The sequence below is a fragment of the Panthera onca genome, chromosome E2 (genome assembly GCF_046562875.1).
Source record: "Panthera onca isolate mPanOnc1 chromosome E2, mPanOnc1 haplotype 2, whole genome shotgun sequence".
Taxonomy (NCBI): domain Eukaryota; kingdom Metazoa; phylum Chordata; class Mammalia; order Carnivora; family Felidae; genus Panthera; species Panthera onca.
The window spans coordinates 1,899,628-1,926,337 of NC_138353.1; the positions used below are offsets into that span (position 1 = coordinate 1,899,628).

The 26,710-nt window shown below is 44.7% G+C and overlaps 1 protein-coding gene across 6 annotated transcripts in view; it reads left to right on the forward strand.

The window, feature by feature from the left end:
• PEG3 (paternally expressed 3) overlaps positions 1-26,353 on the forward strand; it is a 32,668-nt gene extending 6,315 nt beyond the window's left edge. Inside the window, exons 3-14 of one of the 6 annotated variants that reach the window (XM_060652273.3) lie at positions 172-214; positions 754-883; positions 4,732-4,868; positions 6,279-6,348; positions 8,799-8,875; positions 11,141-11,620; positions 12,228-12,317; positions 13,017-13,166; positions 13,251-13,360; positions 17,275-17,377; positions 18,436-18,528; positions 18,697-26,353. In XM_060652273.3, coding sequence (XP_060508256.1) covers positions 11,227-11,620; positions 12,228-12,317; positions 13,017-13,166; positions 13,251-13,360; positions 17,275-17,377; positions 18,436-18,528; positions 18,697-22,721 — 4,965 coding nt within the window. In that variant the 5' untranslated portion in view covers positions 172-214; positions 754-883; positions 4,732-4,868; ... (1 more) ...; positions 8,799-8,875; positions 11,141-11,226 and the 3' untranslated portion in view covers positions 22,722-26,353. The remainder of the gene's footprint in view (positions 1-171; positions 215-753; positions 884-4,731; positions 4,869-6,278; positions 6,349-8,798; positions 8,876-11,140; positions 11,621-12,227; positions 12,318-13,016; positions 13,167-13,250; positions 13,361-17,274; positions 17,378-18,435; positions 18,529-18,696) is intronic. The other 5 variants (XM_060652277.3, XM_060652274.3, XM_060652276.3 and 2 more) reach the window with 5 other exon arrangements.
• Positions 26,354-26,710: the final 357 nt, after the last annotated feature.

Below are 26,710 nucleotides of genomic sequence, written 5' to 3' on the forward strand. Positions count from 1 at the left end.
AAAAAAAATGATCAGCTAATAATTGACGTGAAAATATGGCCAGATTACTCATACTGGCTCAGAAGACAGTCTCTTTAAAGTAGCTTTATTCGTCTTGAACTATTTGGGGTCTGATCATTAAACTAAAATTCTTAGATACTATTTCCTCTCTTCTGAAATTTCTGGGGAAAGCCCACAAGAATGGACACCAACAAGGAAATTTTGCTGCAGTGTGGTAAGTGCTAAGCCTTTGTGATAGAGGTAAGCCCAGGGTGATGTGGAGATGATCTGCGAAGAGCCATCTAAAAGACCAGAGGGTGGAGGTTGCGGCCAGGATGGTAGGGAGAGTGGTCACTTACTCTTTGCTGACATTGCCATATGAAACTGGCCCCCCAGCAGCCCCTGTTGTCCGTATGCTTCTGTTGGTGATTATTCGAACAAGACCAGACACCTAAGCCTACAGCAGTGGTTCTCAAGGTATAACTACTGGGGTGCTTATTGGAATGCCTCTTTCCTAGAGAACCACAGGCCTCCTAGATCGTCACATCTAGAGAGGCAGGTACATACTTCACGAGTACCTCAGATGGCTTTTGGCACCCCAAGTTTGAGAACCACCACCCTAGAAGGACTTGAGCTGCGGTGTGTACTTGCAGACTCGGAGAACTTGGGTTGCTGAGGCTGTCAGCACTGGGCGTGTCACCGGGAGGTGAGGTAGGACTGGGGCTGGGGCAGCGCTTACCACGTCATGCTGAAGTAGAGAATGTCGGTCTGCAGAGAGAGGCAGGAGAATGGAGCAAACGAGAAGAGAGAGGAGACCGCACACCATGCTGTCCCCAAGAAACGAAGAAAGTAACTTCCTCGCTTCCTGACTTTAAAGTTCTCAATTCCAGCCCCCTCGGATGAGGTAGGTAGAATGAGTGAGGGGGCTGAATCTAGGTGCACCATGATGAGGGGCCAAAGTAAGTAAGTAGAAATGGGGTCGAAGAAGCTCTCATGGAGCTTCTTTCTCAACTGATGGGATGTGGGGAGCCTGAGGTGAAACAGTGGGGTCACAGGATTTCGTTAGCTCTCCTCATGTGTCCCACTCAATCTTTTCAAGCCTCTGATCTGTGTTCTTTAATTGATTTCTTCCCAGTTCATTTGTTTGAGGCCAAAGACACCCCCCCCCCCCCACCTGGTAGCAGGGGTGCCTGATAAATTCCATCCTTGTTTCAGTTACATTAAATGTGAGGCCCATACTTTTGTTTTCTATTCATTTTTTATGAAATAGAGAAGTAAAGTGCTATAAAACATTCAAAGAATGGCGCAAATACTGTGGTAGAAACCACAGTGGCAACACTGTTGTCCAGGCGGCACCACTGTCCTGTAGTTGTAAGTGGTCAGGCTCACAAGCGAAATGTATTCTGCGTGAAATGTTTATGATGCATATAACATTTCATGGTTAGATGTCTAGTGTATGCAAGAACCGATATTTGGAGGTTAAAGAACGCTAGAAATCCATAAGGCCCTCTGCCCAGGGTAGAGAGAGACTGCTTTCTGTCATTCATCTCCTCTCTTTCCTTCCTCTTGGAATTGGTGGTCTTGGCCCCTAGGACCAGGGCTTGGTCCCTTTGTGTCTCCACCTTTGCCTTTGTCTGCCAAATGTGGTCAGACCTCTTAAGATCCTGCCCTTGGCCGCTACTCAACCCACACAGGGATCTGTACTCCAGAGAGCAGAAGGAAATGCGGAAATTTGAGTAGGGGTATGCGAGGGTCCACCTCCAAGTCAGGAAATGAAGGTGATGGGTTTGCCATGTGGCCAGAATTCAGTTTGAACTATGAGGCCAGAGGGGAGGGCCTGGATGTGGAGCACCATCAAGTGATACAGGCAGCGAGTGGAGGGTGCCATGGGAGCAGTGGGAGGCGGCCAGAGGGGAAGATGAAGTGTCCTCGTAAGCAGGGGCCACATCCCGGGACCACCACAGCAGAGGGCATGCTGCTTAGCAGCAGTAGGCAGAAAGGAAAAGGGAAGACCAACAGAAATTGAATTTATTTTGAATTTTATATTCAAAAATTTGTTTCTAATTATAAACTTAGAATAACATTTGAAATTAAAATGCAAAAAGAAGTAGTATCTTTTATTGTTTATTTTTTTATTTTCCCCCTTTTATGAATGATCTATACAAGTTTATATGGAAATTTTCTTCTGGCTTAATTTATATATATTTCCGTATGTTTAAATATCCTTGTAGTTGTTTGCTCTTGTGTGTTTGTTTTTTTAGCACAATGAGATCATACCCAGTTCATTAACATTTCAAACTCAAGCTATAAGAGTGAAGTTCCTGGGATGTGAGACAGTAGTTGGTGGGCGGGGAGAAGGTGTCATATGCCACCCGGAGAGCTCAGATAATGTGTCCACTATGTTTTTAGTCTCCATTTTTGTGGGTGTGTTTCTTTGTGTATGCACACATACTACTTAGTAGCTATTTAGCACTATCTACAAGAATTTCCATATAAATACACTTCCATCTATAGGTTTGCTTTCTAAAAACTGCCTTATTCCATTGTGTGGACATTTCCATCATTTTCTATGTGCATATAAATAGGTATACGTGTAAATGCCACGTATGCTGTACAATTTTATGCCCCATTATTTTCATTTAATGCTTTAAAGGTTTTTTCACGTTAGTGGTTTCACCGAGTTTAGATAAACCAGTGTACCTGTAGAATGGAATATTATGTGGCCTTCAGAATGATGTAGATCTATATGTACTAATATAGAAAGGTAACCATCATAAATTACTAGGTTTTAAAACACATACACAAGGGACGCCTGGCTGGCAGGGTCGGCAGAGCACACGAGTCTTGATTTTGGGGTTGTGAGTTCCAGCCCCACATTGGGCATAAAGTTTACTGAAAAAAATAAAAGTTAAAAGCACACACATGCAGAACACCTAATGTGATCTCATTTGGGTAAAAATTTGATGCTACTCTACATATGGATGTCAAAAGGTTTAGTATAGCAACAGATTTGATCAGTGGATGTGGCTTGTGGTTTTTACATTAAATATTTTGTAATGTTTGAATGTTGTATTATCTTTTATGTTTGTAATCAGAAAATAATGTTAAAAAACTTCTTGAAAGCATGACTTAATGGCTACATAGCATTCTATTAAAGATTTTTATGTTTTCATTCCTTCCTGTTTGATGAAAATTTTGGAGGAATGCTGTTTTTTGAGGGCACTGATTTATTTTAATGAGAGCAAAGTAGATTATTGGCCTTTGTGGCCTTAGGCTTCCAGTGATGCGTTGTTGAAATACAGAATTGCTTGGCAGGAGGCCAGACCCCAGCACTGGTTTGTGGTGCTTTCCTAATGCCAGAGGCTGTCCCAACCTTCTTGGAAATGCATGCTTGAATAACTGGTCAGAAATTAAAGTATTGGCCATCCCCTCTCATCACTTTTGTTAAAATTATTCTTTACCACTTAGTCCTCAGAGAGTTCATAGTTTGTATTTAAACAGTTAATGCTCTTTTTGATTTAAAGACCTTTCTTTATTGTAAACTAAATCCCATGTGTGTGTACACTTTCACGCAAGTCAGGTTTTGGACTGTGTTAGCTCGGTTAAGTGTATTTGTCTTGACACTTGAGTCATTGTGTTGGAAAGAATACTGTACGTTTCCATATGTTTGGGTCATTTTACAGACAACACATTGCCCCCACCACATACATACCTTATTCAGGATTGTCCTGATAGTTTTGTACCTTTATTCTTTAGAGGAACTGGATTCTCAGTTTATCAAAGCTTCCCATCCTTTCATTGGATTTTAATGTATGTTCAAGGAAGGATTGACAACAATTTCCACATTCCCATCCAAAAACATATGTCTTCACATATTCAGGATTTGTGTTATGTCCTAGACATTTAAAAAAATTTTGTTTGGAGTTGCAGATAGTTTGAATTTATTAATGAGAATTTATTTATTTTGCTATTAATGGGATTCTTTTCTTGTATTTAGTGACAAGGTTTTTTAGCTCAAAATAATGCTTTTTCCACATTATGCTTTTCATTTCTTCTTCAGTTGTGTTAGCCAGGTTTTTCCAGAATAGTGTTGCATGGTGGTTGTGGTGGAGGTCCTCCCTTTCTGGCCCCCACTTTTAGTTGGAATACCTTTAGCGTTTAATATGCTTGCTTGCTTTTATTTGAGATAAATCTCTGTTGTTCATAGGTGGCCTCCTAGTTGTACTCTTTGCTAAAAACACTATAAGGAGAGGTTGTTGAAGTTTGCAAATGCTTTTTAACACGAAACAGTGCTCACAGGATCCCTTTCCCCTTATAATCCATCGTATAGAACAGTCCCCTGGAATTGGGATATCTTCCTTTGTATTACTGGAATGGGCTAGACTTTTCTAGATTGGATTTATTAAACATTTTTGCATCTAAGTGCAAAAAACTGTTTATTGAACACCTATGTGCCAGTCCTGTGAGATAAAAATACAATGGTGGAAAAAGGCAACAGAGGCTTTGCCCTCAGAGACTTTGGGTTTAAGTGCAGGCACTCTCAGTTCTACTAGGTTCACGCATCTTCAGGCACATCTCTGATCAGATGGGTAAATGGTTACTGTTGGCCTTTCTGGTCTGTCCTTGGACAGGCTACCCCCTCAGCCCCAACGTTTCATGCGATCGTATCAGACAAACATTTACTCAGCTCCTTTGTGATGCTTTCGTCTCAGCTACCTCCAAACCTGTATCTTCTGTTTTCTTCAGCGGTAGGCGTGGCTGTTGCCATGGAGGCAGAAGCTGGACTGGGGAAGTGGGGGCGAAGTGGGTAGAGCAGTTATGCTTTTGATTGGCCAGAGGCGCTGTCACAGGACGAGTTCACCTGAGATCTGGGTCTTCCTGAGGGTAAGGTGAGTATGGGACCCTGGCAAGTACTAGCACAGCACATCTGGCCCCACTCTGAGTTGCCCTTTGGTCTGTAAACAGAGTGAGTAAGGGGTAAAGGTTGGGTCACTTGGCCAGGATGGCACCTAACCTCATCTCACAAGACTCATCTGCTGTCAGGTACCGCTGTAGGAGTATGTCGATCAGTGTCTCCTTTTCCGGAGTTTGACTCTTGAGACAGGATCTGTGCCCCGTGTTGGGACCGTAGTTATACAAGAACACGTTAGCAACATAACACTTTTCTGACATGTGCTTGTCCCTTCCCATGGCTCCATGTGTAAAATGGCGTCACCTGCCATCATTTACTGCAGCAGCTCTTTAGTGCTGCATGTGTTACCTTTTATAAACTGGAAATTAGGTGTATATATAAGGACTTTATTGTAGTGGGCACCTGACTTTTTAGCTTTTTTTTTTCTTACTAATATTTTACTTACTTGATTGTCCTTAAGTGGAACCTTGCTGGTTCAAAAGGAATGGGCATTTTTAATGTTTTTAAAACATAGGCTGAAATGGCATCCAGAATTATGGTTCATGCCTGCACCAGCCAGCTTCTCACCAACATCAGTTTTTCTTTTTGATTATTTTTGAAATATCTGCCCATTTGATAGGCCAAAAAGGTGTTCACTGTAATATTTCACATTTCTTTGATTCCGATGTGACTGTTGGAACTTATCACTAATTTTATGAACTGTATTTTTTATTTTCACGGGTAGACATTTCTCTTATTGCTTTCTAAGAGCTTCTCACATTTGAGATATTAACTGTTGTCTATGTTGCAGAATATTTTCCCCCTCTTCTTCTGGTTTGTTTTTATTTTGGTTGCATCTTATAGCACAGAAAATTTGTACCCATTTTTATTTTCCCATCTGCTGAGTAGTGAGTGAGTGGTCTTTTGGTGGGCTCTGGCATTGGAATTATGCTTGTGCCTTCTCCTCCCTGTCCCTGTTCTTTGCTGTTGCACACAGTGCCTCTCTGAACACACTTGAGATCTGTACCTCTGTGCACATGGGCAGAAAGGTCTATCAGTTAGATTTCAGAATCCCTAGCTTAGGGGATGACCTTACAATTATGTATTAATAATTGCTGGAGATCTGGGGAGTATATTCAACTTATAGCTGCAATTTCCTTATGTGATTCTTGGTTTCACAAGTTCCAGACTTGATTCTTTGGGGGTTTCTAAATTGCCTGCCATCTGGTTTAGGATATGACCTTGGACTCCAGCAGGGTGGGATAGGCAGGGAAGGGAGGATACCCCCTCAGTGTTAAGGTGTCAGGGTTGCGTGAACCCACTCAGTGGGCAGCACAGTCTCTAAGGCCTCTACTAGTGCTTTTGTTTATTGTTTTTGTTTTAACTTTGAATTTATTTTTTTGACTAGGTAATACATGCTCATGGTAAAAAATAAATAAATAAAAACAAAAAACAAAAGGAGACTATACAGTGAAAAAGTAAGTTTCCTTCCCTTCTTTCCCTGGCCCCCAGTTCCCTTCCCCAGGGGTGATCACTATTAATCACTATTACTAGTCTCATATATATTCTTACAGAAATTGTCTAAGTAAATACGTCTGTTTTTATAGTTTCTTAGAATGCTGTACACATTTTCGTGTCCCATTTTGCACTTAACTACGTTAGAGGTCATCTTATATCCATTTATTTACAATTGGCTCATTATTTTAAAAGGTTTCATAATCATTATATGAATATGTACTGTATTTTGTGCATTGTCAGCACTATTCAGTGACTATATTCTTGGACATATGTGATTACATATTTCTGGAATAAATTCATGGAAATAGAATTTATAGGACAGGGTGTGTACATTTAAAATTTCAAGAAGTTATCCAAATTGCCCTCCATAAAATCTCCATTGCCATAACCATTATGTGAGTACGCCCATTTCTTTTTCATACAGATACTTACATTGTCCATTTTTACAATTACTCTGTTCTCAAAGTCCTTTTTTACTCTCAGATCTGAAATGAACTTCCTCTGCAGTTGTGGGAAGGAGTTGTTAGGGCCTGATTCTTTTTTTTTAAGTTTTTCCTGTTAAATTAAAAAAAAAAAAATATATATATATATATATATATATATATACACATACACATATATATGTATAATGTTCTTGCTGACCACAGGCTGTTCTGTTGCCCTTGTTAGAAAATCTTGAGCACATTTAAAGAACATCAAATTTGTTTACTCTAGTCCTGAATTTCTTGAGAAAAGAAATGAGTGAATTTTTGGTGTAGAAGTTGGCGTGTACCTTGTGATCGAATTCTTAAGGGCGTTCAAACGGTCGTATTATTAATGAGTAAGATGTCCTCCATCTCTTTTCTGTGCTCTGGAAGGGTTTTTATAACATGGTGAACTCATTGCTCATGGAACTTTTATGGAAGTTGCTCCTTAAATTATTTCATCTTTTTAAATTTCTTCCCTAGATTTTCCTCTGCTTTCTGAGTCAGGTTTGCCTGCCTGTATTTTCTTAGAAAAATTATTGATTCTCTGCCAAACCTTTTCATCCTACAGTTACTGTATGTAGTTTTCACCTGCTGGTGGTTTATGCTTCAAATATATGTGTACTGGGAGGAAAAATTACCATAGTAAACAAGTACATATATGAAGTCAAAGTTGTCCTTAATAGCTCTCAATTTTATCGTCTAGTTAGAAGAGCCCTTTCCTGCTCCATAATTCTAAAAAGTAATCTTTTATTTATTTTATTTTGATTTTAGTTTTAGCATTTTTATGTATGGTATGACCTTCTCCCCCCAAGTGAAAGATTGGCTAGTTTTCCTACCACCATTTACTGAAGTAATGTGTGCCTTCCTTACTAGTTTGTAAATGCCACGTTTCATGCCACTGCCGGATACTTGACTACGTGTGGTCAACTTAGACCACAATTCCTAAGAGAATCCACTTTCTTGTCATAAGTTACAAGTGGGTCTTTTTGTTGTTTTATTTCTTAGGTTTTGATGGTGTAAACAACCATCATTGTTATTTCTATGTAGTCTTTCTCCTTCAGGCATATTATAAAAGAACTTTCTTACCATGAGATTACGTGAAAATATTTCTTAAATTTTGTGTATGGATTGTTGGTCTTTTGATATGTGAATTTTCAAAATATTGACCAAGTGGAACTCTTCCAGGTCAACTTTGGGACCATCGCCAAGTTCCCCAACATTAATATTCTTTGAAGTTCCATTAAATTATATAGATTAACTTGGGGGAGGTTTTAGAGCTTTAATATGCCAGATCCATACATCTCCCATGATTATCCTATGTCTCTCCATTTACTGCCTTTTATTATTATAATTTGTAATCTTATTCATGTGGATGGTGTTGTCTTTCATTAAATCTTTTCTGTCTTTATAATGGCAGTTCTCTTCCCACTATTTAAAATTTTTAATTGCTGATACATATTTAGGGAGCATGTTGTAAGTGATTTTCTTATTAAATTATTGTCAGGTCTGCTTCATTGATTCACAAAATCTGAGTGAATGCTCTTACATAAAAGAGAATGATAGTTTTAGATCTTTCTTTATGCCTCACATTTTTCTTGCCTTATTGTAATTGGCTGGAACTCTGAAGAATAGTGTTCAACAGGGATAGTGCCAGAGATTTTTGTCTGCTTTTATAACTGAATTTGATCTGTGGTTTGTTAATGCTAGTTTTGTACTGGCTTTTTAAATTATTCTGATTTCATAAAGACAATGGGAAGGCTTTCTATTTCTCTTTGGTTGGTTTATGACCTGGGAATTGGCCTTTTCTTGAAGGCGATATATAAGTCCTCACCTCTAATGCTATCTGAATTCACAGCCATTTGGAGAATTAATTCTCTGACAGTCTTTTTACATTTCTTCCATGTTTATTTGTCCATATATTTTTGTCTTTAAAATGTCTGCAGGTCCCTGGTATTTTGACTCTGTTCCCGTGGAGAGCTGCTTGTTCTGAAGTTCTGGAAAGGATCCTCTTCCCAAACAGGTGATTTACATACCTGAAGGTATCCTGTCACCTCTGAGAAGTTGCACTAGCGTCTTCTAGGGGACTGGAGTTTCCTCTGGGATATGAATGCCAAAGAGCAGTCTTGGGCTTCCTGCCCTTTCATCTTTGCCATTCAGGCCTGCTGGGTTTGAGAGCTCTGCCTTGTCAGGGGCAGTCTCTCTGTCCCTCTTAGCCAAGCATCACTCTAGTCGTCAGAGCCTGGATACTTGTCCTTTTCCTTCCCTGGCTTTGGAAGTCTTCTGCCTGGCAGGGTGCCATCTCATGCCCTCCCCTCTGTTGTCACCTGTCCTCAAGTTGGGCAGGGCAGACAGGGAGGCAGTGCTTGATTGCTGAGGGTCTTCCTGATGGACATGTATGTGTGTGTGTGTGTGTGTGTGTGTGTGTGTGCGCGCGCGCGCGCGCGTGTGTGTGTGCTGATGCTTCAGAGGACAGCGGTGGGAGAGAGCATGGGTGGGGGTGGTGTTTGTGCGTGAGCAGAACCGAAGCCCATCACTGCAGGGGGGAAAAGGGCATGGCAGAGTTTGCTACATTTATTCCCAAATGATAAATGAAACACCTTGTTTTCTCTTTAAACATTAAAGAAAGAACTTTAATTTTAAACTTACTGGTTTTCCATTTAAAACAAAAGCATAGAATTTTTGCTGCATATTGTTTTGTTCTTCCTTGGAAGTAAAGCCAGAAGTACAAAACTGTCAGGTGAATTAATTCACCCACCCAAACCTAAATTTCTTTCCCATATTGCCTACCTTCTTGTACCATTTGTGGCTGTCCACAGAGGGAGATGGTTTAGGTAACGGGAAATGTATAGCCTTAATTGGTTATGTTAGAAAAAAGATGAAAATCAGCTTTTAAACTCAGTCTAAGAGGTTTTTCTAAAAAGAAGGGGCAGATAATAAAAAGACAACTAGGGAAATAAATGCAGCAATACAGAGGATTATCAAAGCTGGTTCTTTCCTAGAGGGGTTGATAGAAAAGTGGGCAGGTGAGGGTGGGTGACACACCAGAATGTTCTTTGGAAGCAGGGGCATAGAGGTTAATCCAGGATGTTCTCTCTCCCCAGAAACTTAGCTGTGCTTCTTCAGCCATGTGATAATGCGTGCCTACATCTAAAACTTATTTTATTTATTTATTTATTTATTTATTTATTTATTTATTTTTAAAGTTTATTTATTTTGAGAAAGAGACAGCATGAGCAGGGGAGGGGCAGAGAGAGAGAGGGAGAGAGAGAAAAAATTCCAAGAAGGCTCAATGCTGTCAGCACAGAGCACCATGCGGGGCTCAAACTCACGAAACTGTGAGATCATGACCTGAGCCGACACTAAGAGCTGGATGCTTAACCAACTGAGCCATCCAGATGCCCCTAAAACCAGTTTTTAAATGGGTTTATGTCTGTTAATTTCAATCTGTTCTACCATTGTTGGTACCTGACTTTGTGCCAGGCAGACACTAGAGGATACAAGTCTGGAAAAGTGAGTCTCTAATCCCTCAAGTAGAGTTTATAGTTTAGGCTGCAGAGAGGGGCAAGTTAACTGCAGCATTTAAAAATACATGTGAGGAGTGCTTGCAACACCTGAGAGATGGATAGTGCAGCTCGGGAGACCTATCGGAGGAGGTGGTGTTAGCAGAGCCCGAGGCTGGGGTTCAGGACAGGCACTTGTCAGAAGGGTGTGCGGTGCCGAGGGAAGGGGTCCTGAGCAGACCTGCAGACTCTGCCACTCTGGCCAGTAGAACTTTCCACAGTGATAGAGATGTTCAGAAATCACCAGAAATGGTAGGTTTGGCCCTCATTCCCTGTATCCCCTTTTCCATTTTTGCTGAGAACAAAAATCAACCTCCACTTTTAGTAATGCCTGGCACCTTGAGCATTGTGGGCATTGGGTTGGTAGGCCTTTTAGGTATATTAGCTTATTTAATCTCACAGTTTTAAAAGGGTTGAGGGCTGTTGTTCCTTGGTGTAGATAAGGGGACAGACTCCAGGACGTTGAGTAGTTGCCCACAGTCATGACACCCGTTAGTAGCAGAGGTGACTCTCAAACAGGTTTGATGGTGCCCAGAGGTCATGCTTGTTACCCCTGTGGGAGGCTGTGTTTGTGTGCTGCGCATGCATCTGTGTATTGCGAGTGTGTGCATCTCTGCCCCCGTGGTTTGTTCACAAAGCGTTGTTGATGCCCGTTTAGGGCAGCCCTACACTGCTGCCTGATCCTCAACTTCTGGGACATGTGTGTATCTCCTTACGATCTACAGGTCCCTGAGTGCTGACTGTCACAGCCTGCCGCGTCTTTCCTGTTGACTCATGTTTGGTTCCTCCAGTGAAAATCTCACTTAGAAAAATGCTGCCTCCAAAGTACTTGTCTGCCACCAAACCGAAGAAGTCTTGGGCTCCAGATGTGCATGAGCTAGACAGTGACTTGACTAAGGAGCCGGATGCCACCGTAAGAGAAGGTGCAACTGACCCTGAATTCTTTCATCAGAGGTTTCGGAATTTCCTCTACGTGGAATTTGTTGGGCCTCGGAAGACACTGTTTAAACTCCGAAACCTCTGCCTCGATTGGCTGCAGCCAGAGACTCGCACCAAGGAGGAGATTATCGAGCTCTTGGTCCTTGAGCAGTACCTGACCATCCTTCCAGAAAAGATCAAGCCTTGGGTGCGGGCAAAAAAGCCCGAGAACTGTGAGAAGCTAGTCACTCTGCTGGAAAATTACAAGGAGATGTATGAACCAGGAGGTGAGGCACGGTGGAGGCTGTCGGGGAGCCATGATCTCTCTGGGGTTCACAGCCGCAGCACCACTGGTAGTCGAGGCCAGGTCACTCTCTTCGTGGGGTGCCAGCCTGTCATAGGATATGCAGTGACACACCCCTAGCCCCTCTCTACTACCCACAGGATGCCGGTTGCACCCCCTCCCCAGCTGTGACAGCCAGACGTGATGCTACCACCTGTCCCCGGGGAGTAGAGCGCCCCAGTTAAGAACCGCCGCCTTAAGGTGGTGTGGGTAGGAAAGGCACGCCTCAGTGAGGGCCTCTGTGAGGAACTGACAAGCCTCTGTGCACCTCACAACCCTGGCCTGGGCTCCTTTTCATGACACGAAGGGTGTGTTACCCCAGAGAGCTGTGCGTGGCTGCTATGTGGAGAGGAGGTGAGGGCGGTCGCAGCCACGTAGCCTGCCCAGGCGTGGTAGGAAGCTGAGGAATGTGGGGATCAGATCGCTCCAGCTTCCCGGGGAGGCAGGGGGTTGCACGGTTGGGGCAAGGGCAGACTCCACTCGGGGGAGCTATTTTGAGAACACAGGCGAGAGGTGATAGAGCATTAAGTCAGTGTCTGGTGTCCTCTCAGATGACAACAACAGTGACCTGCGCAGCGAAGACAGCATGAGCCGGAAGGGAGCAGAGTCCCCACCGCCACGTTCTGCGTCATCATTCTGCAGTGAGTAACTGTGTCAGGTCACGCCACTGGGGCAGACTTGGGCCCAGCTTCCCCGGCTACCAGCTCCGCCCATTGCCCAGAAGTGCATGGTGGGCCTGGCACCATCAGTGGAGACAGCGGTGCAGATCTGAGGGGAAGGGCAGTTGATGATGGAATGAGACATTTTTATATCCAAGCAGACACCAGTGTCTGGTGTGAAATACAATTTTTTTTTAAAATAATGAGAAAGTATTTGAAGCTGTTTGAAATTGGCCCAGGAGGGGCAGAGTTCATCACTACTTTGCCTCTAAAACCTGTTTTAAGGTCCTTCAAGAACTTGTAAAAAGGAAGCTTGCTTTTGGGAGGGCATGTGTTTTGTCTCTTTGGAGCAGGGTCATGTGCACATTGAGACTGGCGGGCGGGTCTGAAGTCATGGTCCAGAGTGTGGGGCTGATGGTGTGGCAGCCAGCAAACAACAGAAGTGTCTGCAGGGGCCGGCCTCTAAACCACGCTGTGGCGCTTGCTTTGCCGTCCGTGGCACTTGGGCAAAGCCTCCAGAAGTGGTGTTCTGGGTCCAGGGTAATCAAAAGAGCCCAGGTCGTGCATGGGAGTCTGGAGACCTCAGTGTGGGATCCATCTCCTCAAGGGAGGAGGGGGATTAGGGCCCCCATCCTGCGTGGCCCAGAACCGTGTTAACTCCTCCATGTCTGGCTTTCTCAGGTGACCGGGACCGGGACTGGGACCAGGAGTGGGACCGGGAGCGAGACCGGGACTGGGATCTGGACTGGGACCGGGACCGGGAGCGGAGAGGCAGGAGCAGAGACCTGGGGTCTCGGGACCGCTGGCCATACCCCAGGAACCCCAGAGGCAGTATGTCCCATGCTCGGACTTCCCTGGTGGGCGTGCAGGGCCACACCACACCCTGTCCCTCTGTGACGCCTTGTCTCTTCCCAGGACTTCCTCAACGGGACCTTTCCCTTCCTCTGATGGAGAAAACAACTTTTGCGACAGAAAGAGAACGCAAACGTAGGGATTCTGTGATGGATTATGAGTCAAGATCCCAGGTATGCTTAGGTCTCCTCTCTTTCTGGAAAGGCCATCTTCATTTCATGGCAGAGAGGCCTTTCTTTCCCAGGAGGGTATGCTCATCCACCCTTAGAATCCCACCTGGGCGCGCAGAGGGTCACTTCTGCCCTGCATGGAGCCCAGGCCTGTCCGCAGAGGTGGCAAGTGGCTGGGGTGACTCCTGCCTACTTTTTGATTGACCCACATTGTCAGAGGAGCACTTTGCCATCCCACACCTGTGGCATGTGGTACGTCGGTCATGTCAGTGGTTCCCTATGGAGCCAGGGAAGCAGAACCATTGCAGGGGTCTTTCTGGCCCACTGCAGGGAACCAGGGAGGCTGTACATCCACACGGCACACAGGCAAGAGAGAGCGAAGGCTCTGGAGCCAGCGAGGGCTGGGTGTGAGGCCCAGCTCTGCCACCTGCTAGGTGTGCAGCCTTGGACCATTTGCTTGACTAAGCTGAGCCTCAGTTTCCTCATTTGAAGAATGGATGCAGTGATTGGGTCAGCGGGCTGCTGTGAGGAGTGAGTGTGATTCATGTGTATCCAAGAAGGGCTTAATGTGATGCCTGGCATGCGGTCGGCACCGCCTGCGTGTCGGCAGTTCTGGCAGTAGTTTTAGGAGGCGGTATGCTGGGGAGATCGGTGGAGGGGAAAAGGCCTTGGGATCTGGGCTGACCTGTATGGAGTAGGGTCACTCGTGACCCAGCATTCTGAAGGGGAGCCGCAGCGTGGAAAGGGCTTTGAGAGGAAGGGGAGCCGAGTGCGAGGAGCCTGCATCTCCTTTTAGCACTAAGGACCTCGCCCGGTCAGGGAGTGCCATGGTGTCTGAGGTTGTCTGGGTCCCCACATGCCCTGGAAACTTCAAGCCTTAACGACAGAGTGGAATTCAGCAGTCCCACAAATAAGCCTTCGTGGGATACCGTGTGATGCTCGTTCCGCAGAGCTCTGGGAAGGAAAAATTGAGTGCTGGGAAGCAGTTGTCCCAGTGGTTTGGATTTGGATCTGAAAGGAAGCATCTTGAAGGCAGTAACCCTTGACTTCTGAAGGCCAGGTGAAGGTAGGGTCAGGAGGTCTCCGGCGAAGGCCCGGGGACAGGAACCAGACAGAAAACCAGACAGGCCGGAACCCCGAGGGCAAAATTGCTGAGTCAGCCACAAGGTGGGGTTGGGCCTGGCCACAAGGGTCTTGTGTCCTGCAGCCGAGCAGAGAGCTCAGATCGGTCCCCAGTGCACTCCTGCAGTGGCACTCAGAAGTTGGCATCAGCCGATGGAAGGCTTCGGATCCCACCCTGAAATCTCTGTCACTGGTCCCCTGTCTGGGAGATAAGCAAGGAATGCAGGTGTGTATGAGAGGGAGGAATCGGCAGTGTCCAGATGCTGGAAGCAGAGCACCCCAAAGCAGCAGTGACAGGGGAAGGGATGCGGAGGAAGGTGGGTAGGGTCGGAGGCGACTGTCCCTCCAGCCCAGATGTCCTTGTCCCTTGTGCCAGGGAAACTGTCTAAGTTTGTGACACACTTAGTTTGCTACTAATTTTGTTATCTTATTTGAAGAAACCAAATTGGCCAAAATTTTAGGAATCTAGACAAAAATACTAAACAGACTCACTCTTAAGCTTGATTTTTGACAACAAAGAGGCTCTGTGATACGCCCTTACCTCCGAGAATGTGGTGCGGTGTGCATGCACGGCTTGCAAGCCCTGCTCCGTTCCCACTTGTCTGTAGAGGGATGAGCGATACGAGCCGTTATTTAGGGGGTGTTGAAACAGTCATGAAATAAAGATGAGAGGAGTTTGCTAATTGGCTTTTGTCTTGCTTTGCTCTTTAAATGCCTTTCCTCGACCCCGGTGAGGGTTGGCTCCTGGTCAGTGTAGGCCGAGAGTCTAGCCGCAGCGGGTCACTCCTAACCCGGCGTGCCGGGCTGGCAGCAGGCAGACGAATGGTATCGTGAAGCACCCAGAGCAGGAAGTCCTCATCCTCTTTTAGCGCCACATGTAACTCTCTGAGCTGCTTGCTCTCCGGGTGTCACCCATTCGAGTGGAACTCGGTGGGCGCTCCTGCAAGTTGAGGTGCCATTTTGGCTGCAGATACTAAGTGACGAGCCACTATAGGGACGCCCACTTATGGAGATTAACTTTACCTTAAATAAAGCATTGTTTTTCTTTCATAGAACAGCGTAGTTCAAAATTCAGTGTGCTCTTATTTTACTCAGGCAGACGGAAAGAAGAGTGTGAAAAATAACCCTTCCCTTTTGCCTTGGCCCATGGGGTCTCTCAGCACTGGGGACGGTGACCTTTCTGACTCCCTGAGCCTCCCAAGTTCTTGACCTCCTCTGCTCTCTCTGCTAACGCCCCAGGTCAGGAGCCCTGGTTTCCTTCCTCTCACTACGGATGTCCTGTGTCCCTGCTGGCGTAGCAGAATACGCCAGTGCTGGGACTCAGGACATACTGTCGCAAACCTGAGCCTAGTGGAGCTTTGGCTCTTGAGCTTGCCACCGGACAGGGGCTGGGCAACCAGCAAAAATGATGCCAGTTTGCTCTATAGGGTGCCTGTCCCGAGTTTTAGAGCCTCCTGAGCTTCTGTAGCTTGTGCGTCGTTCTAGGCCTTCTCAGCCCAGACTCAGAAAGAATTCTAGTTTTGAAACTCTGCTCAGTTTTGGTTGTGGCTTTGCTTTTCATCACTAGATGTTGGGAGTTGCATCAATGAGGCCTTCCTCTAAATCCCAGTGTATGTGCTGGTTTATCTTGTCACGCGTGCCCTCTTGTTTCCGCATTTCACACGGCTGTGTCCGTGCCACTTCCCAGCAAGGAGCTGTAATAAATTCAATATCAAAATGTCTTTACATAGTAGTTTAGTAATTTACATTTTTTTTACGTAATTCTTCTTGATGTTTGAACAACACGTCCCATTGCAGAAAACCCTCACCCGTAATATCGCAAGGTGGGTTGCTGCTGACTCTCCCATTTTACAGATGAAGAACCTGAGGCTTAGAAAGATTTCTGTTCCCAAGGTTGCATGGCTCAGAAATGGTACAGTCCTCCTTTGGTCCTTGAGTTTTCCCTGGTTCCAAAACCTGTGGGCTTCCCACGGTGCTATGTCCATCCTTACGTCCATCTCCAGGCCTCAGTGCCGTCCGTGGTCCCTGGGACAACACTTCCCTGAGACTGCTGATGTCCTAGGGCATCAATAAGAAAAGGTACTGTGAGGTCCTGCATAGGAGACTCTTCCGAGTAATTCAGGGACTTGTAAAATGACTTTTAGAGACGTGTTCAGCAGGTGGGAAAGTCAGCTATGAAATGAAGGCATTCAGTGCTTCAGGTTCCATCGGGGTTATTTGGGACATCTCCACACCTGGAAGAGCACAGCATGTACCCATGTTGTGCAGTGAAGGTGAACACAGGACACAGTGGGACCGCGGAGGGAGGCTTAAGTCCCACCTCCTGACCAGACGTCCGCTGAAACACGTTTTCCGTCCCTGCACATGCCACGCGTAGTCCATGTTTGGCCTGTTGAAGCTCTCACACCACCGCCCCCTTTCTCTGTGTCAGAGTCTTCCCACTTAAGGCCCCACTGAAGTTCCTCTACCAAACCCATTTAGCACTGATTATCTGTACCCCACTTTATTGTTTATTGTTCTCTAATTGTTTCATGAGTCTTTTCTCTCCAACCAAATTATAAGCTGCATGAGGGCAAGGAATGTGTGTCATACGTCTTTTGGATCTTCCTCACAGTCTAGCACCAAGGTAGGTACGCAGTAGGTCCGTAGTAAAACTCGCCCTGGATCACTCAGAACCCCAGACACTGTGCGCACTTTCTACATATCTGTGTGTGTAGCGCCCGTGTTGCCAGCATTCTTCTCTCTCGGGCACCCATGGAAGGACTCCATCGAGAGGTCTGTGTTTGGTATTTTAGGATGCCGTGTCATACCAGGACGTTGTGAACCTGACCGAGGACAGGAAGCCTCAGAACCCGATTCAGGACAACATGGAAAACTACAGGAAGCTGCTCTCTCTGGGTAAGCAGAGAGACCCAGTTACTGGAGCTTTTTGTCACCTGACTCTTAAAGCTGTAGGACATTAGACTCCATGTTAATATGTTTGGATTTTAAGGGTGATAAGAAGCCTTTGGAATATTTTAAGCAGAGAAATAAATGATGAGATGTGTTTTTGAGAAATCATTCTGGCTTTGGGTATATTGAGTGTATTGTACAAGGTCATGGAGAATGGGGAGATGGCTCTTGCCACAAGAGTTGGTACTTTTTCTAGAGAGGTGGCAGTGAGGATTTTTAAATACCTACTTAGAATGGGATCCTGAGTTCCAGTTTGGACCTCCCTTGAAGTTGGCTAGCATAGTGGGCAGTTGGCTGGCACTGAGGGGAGAGAGCTTTGCAAGGCAATGGAGCCTCAAGGAGCTCTGGTGTTAGGGGATCAGCTGAGGAAAAGAGTCAAGAAAGAGGAAGAGAATCATGGAAGCCAGTGAAAAAGAGGTGTGTCAGGATTTAAGTGTTCATTACAGGAAGGTGAAGACTGAAAAAGGTGCACTGAATTTCAGGACATGTAGTGGTCTCTGTGCAGATTTCTAGGTGGAATCAGGAGAATTAGTTAAAATTCAGGTAATAAGTCATACAGAGAAAGATACCATATGTTTTGACTCTTATGTGGATCCTGAGAAACTTAATAGAAGACCATGGTGGAGGGGAAGGAAGAAAAAAAGTTAGGGAGGGAGCCAAACCATAAGAGACTCTTAAAAACTGAGAATAAACTGAGGGTTGATGGGGGGTGGGAGGGAGGGGAAAATGGGTGATGGGCATTGAGGAGAGCACCTGTTGGGATGAGCACTGGGTATTGTATGGAAACCAATTTGACAACAAACTTCATATTAAAAAATAAAATTCAGGCTAGAATGGGCTGAGGAGTGGACAGTAAGGACATGGGACTGCACATAGAAGACACTCCAGGAGTTGGGCGTGGGCCACCTCCTGTTTAGTGGTTCCTAGGAAGGTAGGCACCATCTTACGGTGATGAGTCTTGTGCCCAGCTTGAGCATAAGCTGTCATATCATTCTTGTGAACAGGGGTTCAGCTTGCGGAAGACGACGGCCACTCCCACATGACACAGGGCCATTCATCGAGGTCAAAGAGAAGTGCCTACCCAAGCACCAGTCGAGGTAAGCACGAGGCAGGTTGTACCTAGTGGCCATTTGAGTTAATGAGATGGGAGCCGTACATACGTATTGGTAGACCTGTTACATTTTATATTCACACCATCACCACAGAAGTCTCAGTGTTACAGGTACAGGAATTAGGGAGTGTTTACACTTGGGGTTTCTTTTCAGGTCTAAAATCTATGCCTGAAACCAAAAAGTCAACCCATCGGCGGGGAATTTGTGAAGATGAATCTTCCCACGGGGTGATCATGGAAAAATTCATCAAGGACGTTTCGCGCAACTCCAAATCAGGACGGGCAAGGGAATCTAACGATCGGTCCCAGAGGTTCCCCAGAAGGCCAGACAATGATTGGAAGGAAGCTTCGTTCAACAAGAGGGAGTCGGTGATTCAGGAGAGGGGCTATGAAGGGAATGGCTTTGGGGGAGGCTTTAATTTTAACTCGAGTCTTGTTTCCAAAAAGAGAGTTCTTGAAAGAAAAAGGCGCTATCAGTTTGACACAGACGGGAAGGGTTCAGCTCACGAGCAGAAGGGCTATGCAAGGAAGAGACCTTTTGAATGTAGTGAAATGAGAAAAGCCATGAGCATGAGCAGCCTTAGCGCCCCCTCCTTCACTGAGTCGCAGCCACTTGATTTTGGGGCAATGCCCTATGTGTGTGATGAATGTGGGAGGTCTTTCAGTGTGATTTCCGAATTTGTCGAACATCAGATCATGCATACTAGAGAGAATCTCTATGAGTATGGTGAATCGTTTATTCATAGTGTGGCTGTCAGTGAGGTTCAGAAAAGTCAGGCTGGAGGGAAACGCTTTGAATGTAAGGAGTGTGGGGAAACCTTTAATAAGAGTGCCGCGCTTGCCGAACATCGGAAAATTCATGCTAGAGAGCATCTTGCAGAATGTAATGATGAGGAGTATGAGGAGCCATTCATGCCTAGCCCAACCTTCAGTGAGCTCCAGAAAATATATGGGAAAGATAAATTCTATGAATGTAAGGTGTGTAAGGAAACCTTCCTTCATAGCTCCGCCCTAATTGACCACCAGAAAATCCATGGTAGAGATGACAAAGATAATGAGCGTGGGGAAGGCTTTAAACCCAGCCCACCCCCCAGTGATCTTCCGAAAACGTATGGTAAAGAGAAAATGTATGAATGCAAGGTGTGTGGGGAGACTTTCCATCACAGCTCATCCCTGAAAGAACACCAGAAGATCCATACTAGAGGAAACCTCTTTGAAAGTAAGGGTAAAGTGTGTGAGGAAACATTTATTCCTGGTCAGTCCCTTAAAAGGCGTCAGAAGACGTACCCAAAAGAGAAGCTGTATGACTTTACAGATGGTGGGGATGCCTTTAGGCAAAGCTCAGACCTCAGTGAGCATCAGAAAATTCATTCTCGAAAGAACCTCTTCGAAGGCAGGGGGTACGAGAAGTCTGTCATTCATAGCGTGCCCTTCACCGAATCCCAGAAGAGTCATACTATAACAAGACCACCTGAAGATGATGAGGACCAGAAGGCGTTCACCGTCAGCTCTAACCCTGATGACAACCAGAAGGTTCCTCCTCAAGAAAACGTCTATGAGAGGAAACCATACGAGAGGTCTGTTATTCATAGCTTAGCCTTTGCTAAGGCTGAGAAGAGTCACAGTGCAGTGGGGCCCAGCAAACCAAAAGTGATTGCAGAGTCTCCCATTCAAAGCTCAGGTGTTACTGAACATCAGAAAGCCCACGCTGGAGAGAATACCTCCGAAGGAAAGAAATACGAGAGGTCTGTTATCCATAGTGTAGCTGCTTTCAAACCTCCCAAAAGTTGCAATGGAAATGAAGTCGTTGAATGTGAAGAGAAGGGAGAATCCTCCACTTCTGTTTCAGACCGTCATGATAAGCAACAGAAAACTCCTGCCAGAGAGAACCCTAATGAAGGGGGTAAGAATAACAACTACAAGGACTCTGTCATACAAAGTGTATCCCATATGGAATCTCAGAAAAGTCCAACTAGTCAGGGATCCAGTGAACTTAAGAAGGATGGCGAATCATCTACTCCCACCTCAAATGTCCGTGAACATCAGAAGGCTCGTTCGAAGAAGAAAAACATTGAGCGTAGGAACTATGAGACCTCTGTAATTCACTCCCTACGTTTTGGTGACCATCAAACATTTCGCCCTAGAGAGAAATTCTATGAATGTCCGGAGTGTGGAGAATCTTTTGTTCGTAGCTACGACCTCACTGAGCATCTGAAGATTCACGATAGAAAGAAGCCCTCTGGAAGTAAAAACTACGAACGTTCTGTAATTCGCAGCTTAGTCTCTACTGATCCTCAGACGAGTTACGCTGAGCAGCAACCACAGACAAGTTATGCTGGACACTCATCACAGATGAGGTACTCTGACCAAGCAGCACAAACGAGTTACGCCAAACACCCAGTGCAGGCGAGTTACTCTGGAATGCACATGAGTTACGCTGTACAGCCAGCGCACATGAGTTACACACAGCAAGCAGCACAAACGAGCTACATGGTGCAACCGACACAGATCAGTTATGACGAGGAGCAAGCGCAGACAAGTTACGCTGAACAGCAAGTGCGCAACAGATGCAGGGAGTGTGGGGAATGCTTTGCCACCATCGGAGACCTTGGTGCACATCAGAAAATCTATGCCCGAGAAGAATTCCATGGTCGGAAGCTCTTTGGAGACACTGTTATTCAGGGCATAGGCCTTGAAGGGCCTCGGCCGGAAGAGCCTCGGCAGAATGAGCCAGATGAGCAGGACGAGCAGGACGAGCCTGAAGATGCAATCTATGGCTGTAAGGACTGTGGGCTAGGCTTTGCAGATCGTGCAGACCTTAAGGATCATCAGAAAGTTCATGGCAGAGAGTATCTCATCGATAGTCGCGAGTACACCCATTCTGTAATCCACACCCATTCTGTCAGTGAGTATCAGAAAGATTACATCGGAGAGCAGCTCTATGAATGCCCGGCATGTGGGGAATCCTTCGTTCATAGCTCATTCCTTTTTGAGCATCAGAAAATCCACGAGCAAGATCAATTTTATGGCCAAAGAAGGTATGATGAGCCTTTTGTGCAGCCCCTGGTCATCAACCCACGGAGGCCTCGTGCCCCACAGAAGAATCCCACTGCAGGAACATCCCTTCAGTGCCACGTGTGCGGACAAGACTTCATTCATGGCTCTGTCCTCGGTGAGCATATGAGAATTCACACCAGAGAGGATTTACCGGAACAGGGCCAGAGAAGTGAAGATGCAGTGAGTCCAGGCTTAGCCCTTACTGAGTTTCAGAGAAGTCAAACCGAAGAGAAACACTATGAATGTAAAACATGTGGAGAAACCTTCCTCAATCAGTCAGACCTTAGAGAGCACATGAGAATTCATGAGAAAGACGAGCCCTATGATTATGGGGCCTCTTTTGTTCACACTTCATTTCTTACTGAGCCCCCCAAAAGAGATTCACCATTCTATGAATGCAAGGACTGTGGGAAGTCCTTTATTCATAACACCGTTCTCACCAAGCATCAGAAGCTTCATCTTGAAGAAGAGGAAGAAGAAGGAGCCCAGGAGGTGGAAGCCAATGTCCTTGTTCCACGAGAAGTGCTGCGGATCCAGGGGTCAAACGTAGAGGCTGCCGAGCCCGAGGTGGAGGCTGCCGAGCCCGAGGTGGAGGCTGCCGAGCCCAATGTGGAGGCTGCCGAGCCCAATGGAGAGGCCGAGGGACCAGATGGGGAGGCTGCAGAGCCAGATGGGGAAGCCGAACAGCCCAACGGAGAGGCTGAACAGCCCAATGGAGATGCTGATGAACCAGACGGGGCAGGGATCGAAGACCCAGAGGAAAGAGCTGAAGAGCCAGAGGGAGATGCCGATGAGCCAGACGGGGCAGGGATCGAAGACCCAGAAGAAGAAGGCGAAGATCAAGAGATTCAGGTTGAAGAGCCATACTACGACTGCAGGGAATGCGGAGAAACCTTTGCTTCCAACTCTGCCTATGGCGAGCACCTGAAAACCCATGCCAGGGTGATAATATTTGAGCCTGGAAATGTCTATGGGGAAAGCTCCCGCTACACTGAACATGCCAGCACCAGCACCAGCGACAACGACAGGGCCGATGACAAGTATTTCAAGTGTGATGTCTGTGGGCAGCTTTTCAGTGATCGCCTGTCCCTCGCTAGACACCAGAATACTCATACCGGCTGAGAACATAAGTATAAAGGTTAGGAAACCTTCACTTAGAACTTGACCCTTACTAAACCAGAGACTTCAGACCAATCCATAACAATGTCAGAAGAAACTTACCTTGGCACGTACACACCTGACTTTTAACATCAGACAACTCAGACTAAAAAGAAACCAAAGGTGGAAACTGCTTTGGTCTCAGCTCTCCCCCATCTAGCTCTCCCCCATCCAGCTGTCTCCCATCCAGCACCAGTGTGTGCATATGGGAAAGCTGTAGCACATACCTTGCATCTGAGTGACCTTATTGAGGGAAAACCCCAGGGGTTTTTGAGACTACAGAAATCGCCCCAGTCAACTGTAAATGACATTTCTGTAACCTATATATAATGCTCCCTGCAGTGTATATAAAATAGCATATCGTAGCAAAACAGTAATCACATATCTTTGGATTTAATATGATATACAGTTACAGTTTACTGTGCAGAGGTACCTTACCTGGTACTCGGATTTTTTTTTTTTTTTTTTGGAGGAGGAAGAGAGCAACAAATTAGAATATATTTCTAAGCATCTTAGATTCTGAGAAAGACTTCTTGTGCATTATTTGGACCCCATTGGTATCGTTTCGAGTAATTGTGTGTCATTCCTTACTCTTAAGTATTCCTGTAAAAGTGTAAGCATGAAAGGTAAAATGTCTTTTATTCTTTGCTGTTTGAAAAGAGAAGTGTTTTGAACTTCCTTTTCAGCCATTTCGTCTACACCAACACTTTGGAACCTAATGCTGTGTAAGCCTTTACAATATGTAGATTGGCCTTTTGTGACCCAAAGTGGTTGGTTGCCACATTGTACCTTGCAGTGGTTCTCATGCTAAAATATTACAAGTTTTGTTTTTTTTTTTTTTAACCAACCTGATGTGTGTTTGATAATGAATTTACAAAAACTGAAGCTTTTCCCTATAAATCCTACGTTTTTGCCTTTAAAGAGTGGGTTGCAACCATCACTAGATCACAGTAGTGCCTACTGATGGTTGAGAACCAGAGGGAGAGACTTTTGTGTTGTAAATAAGGATGCAGGCTAACTACTTCCATCACTTCCTGTGTGCGCTTCCTGCCTTAAGTGACAAGTAGCATCGTGGCTTCAGTAGTGTGAACTGCCACAAGTCAGTCTGCACCCTGGGTGCCCAGGAGCTAGTATCCTTAGAGCTTTCTATCGCTTACCTGATTTCTTGTCTTCACCTGTCTGACCCTCCTCCCCCATGTCTAACTTAAATTTTAAAAATCAAAAAAAAAAAAACAAAAAACAACAAAAAACAACAACAAAAAAAGCTTTCTTTACAGTCAACTTAAGCTTAACATGGACTCAGGTTCCCCAGCAGCCTTAATTTGTTTCCTTACCATCTGTTCCTCCCTCTTGCAGCCCTTCTAAGTATCTCCGAGCTATCTATCCACTAGTGTCACGTTTGTCGGATCACCTCAGTTTTCCATTTAATCACAAATTGACCTCATAGCTTGAGGTTTCCTGTGTCCTGTTCTGTGGACCACCTGTACTCCTTTTGCTTCCCCTCCCCTTGCATAATGACTATTAAATTTTTTGGCTTTGAGTTGGCTGGAAAAAAAAAAAATTAAAAAAAAAAAACCTTAGAAAGTGGATCTGTAGATTAAGTGAGCAAAAGACAACAGCAGATAATTTGAGCAAGCAAAATTAACCTATGTGCTGGGGGAACGTGTCTAAATCTTCCTCTCCTAGATCCGCGTGGTTAGGGCTTGGGGAATGTGTGTCAGAGCTGCAGGGAATGCCAAAGTTGAGGAAGGCTGTAGGGTTGAGAGCACGAAGCAGAAATGAGGAAGCCAAAGAAGGAAGTCCTAATACATCGCCAGATCTAGGAGGGTGGGGAAGCAGACAGAAGGGAAAATGGGAAGCAGGGCTGGGAAGCCCAGGTTGGTGGGAATGAATTGAGCAGGATGTCCTGGGCAGTGAAGAAGGGGCCTTTTTGGTATAGGTGAGGGCCAGCTGCATAGAAGGACCTGAGGTTGGAATGGACAGCCAAGAAAACAGGAGAATCGAGGCCCCGCAGCACAGGAGGGGGACCCTTTAGATGGGAACCAGCGTTGATGTTATCAGGGTGAACTTGGGTTGATCGCTGTTGGCAGTATTAATTGGTAGAACCTTTTCAGAAAACAACTTGCCAAATGACAGGGTGTCCGTTCCAATCTCATGTTAGTGAAAAATTAGGAATGACATAAATGCCAAAACAATAGGACGATTACGTGAAGGTATTCATGGACTGTATGCAGCTGCTTAAAAATGATAATCAAGAGTTATGTAGCAACGTGGAAATATATTTACGGAATATTAAGTGGAAAAAGCAGGACACAGAATTATATTTATACTACAATTATAACTGATTAAAAATGTATGCTTATAGTCAAAAGCTGTTGTGTTGTTGTTGTCGTAGGCTAATAGTTGAGCATTATTTTCTTAAATTCTTTGAATGTTCTTTATAGTAGTGTTACTAAAAAGTTTATAATCACGTTTCCATTGTGAACATAATTTGAACACATCATCAGACACTTGGAAAATACAGAAAAGTGGAGGAAAAAAAAATCCATATTCCAACCTTCCAAAGACAGATACACACTCTTCAACATCTTGTTTATTCTTGTTTCTGTGCACAGGTTTATGATTATAACTGTGTCAAAACGTGTATTCAGAATAGCTGTTATGTTACCTTTGTGGAATTATGGTTAAACACTTTCATCTTAATGTTTTCAAATGTTCCTTATGATAGTGTTCTTATAACAAAGTTTATTATGTTTGTTTCCATTACAAGCATAATACATACCCAGAGGAAAATTTGGAAAATATAGTAAATTAGAAAAGAGGAAAAAGTCACCCATATTCCCAACACCCAACAACTACTGTTAACATCTTGATCTATTTCCTCCATCTTGTTTTAGTGCACAAGCTTGTGATTATAACAGTGTTAAATATGTATGCATAAAGTCTAAAATGAAAAAAATACTGAAAATAATTAAAATAGTGTTGTCATTGTGGGATTATGGTTAAATATTTTGTCTCAAATTCCTTGAATGACCTTTGGTGTTTTGGTATTAAATCTTGTGTATGTATTTCTCCATTACAAATATAATACATACTCATAGCAAACTTTGGAAAATTCAGTAAAACTAGAAGGAAAGTAATTCACCCATATTCCCAACACCCAGCAACAGTTGCTGTTAACATCTCGGTCTGTGCACCAGTCTATGATAATTAGGGTGTTAATGATAGGTATACATAGAGTCAAAGATGGGAAGAAATATGGAAAACAATTAAATAGTTGTGTGGTCGTTGTGGGATTATGGTGAAATATTTTGTCTTGGTTTCCTCGAATGGTCTCTATCATAGTGTTTTGGTAATCCACCTTTATTACATATATACCATTATAAACACTGTATGTGTTCATTATAGAAACTTTGAAGTTACAGAAATGTAGAAGAGAAACTCACCCATATTTTCACCATCCAAAGACTGTGGTTAACATCTTGATATATTTTCTTCATCTTGTTTCTGTGCACAGGTTTTTGGTTTGTTAATATGGTTGTGGTTGTTCTATCTATCTGTAATAGTGTCAACAATAAAAATAAAGTTAAAAATAAGATATTGGTCAGTCTCCTCTTTTGTCCATTTTACGTGTTTGGGGTTGGTAAATATAGTCTTTTGTTATGACCAGAAGTCCAAAAGCTCAGTGCCTCCTTAGGCCCTTAAGTTTGGCTTACAAATCTTACTCCATTTTTAAGTATTGCATATCTCAACAATTCCTTTTAAGAGTACATGATTATGCATTAAAAATTTTTTTTCTATGTTTTTATTTTATTTTTGAGAGCGAGAGAGAGAGAGAGCAGGGGAGGGACAGAGAGAGATGGAGACAGAATCTCAAGCAGGCTCCAGGCTCAGTTGTCAGCGCAGAGCCTGATGTGGGGCTTGAACTCACCGACCACAAGATCATGACCTGA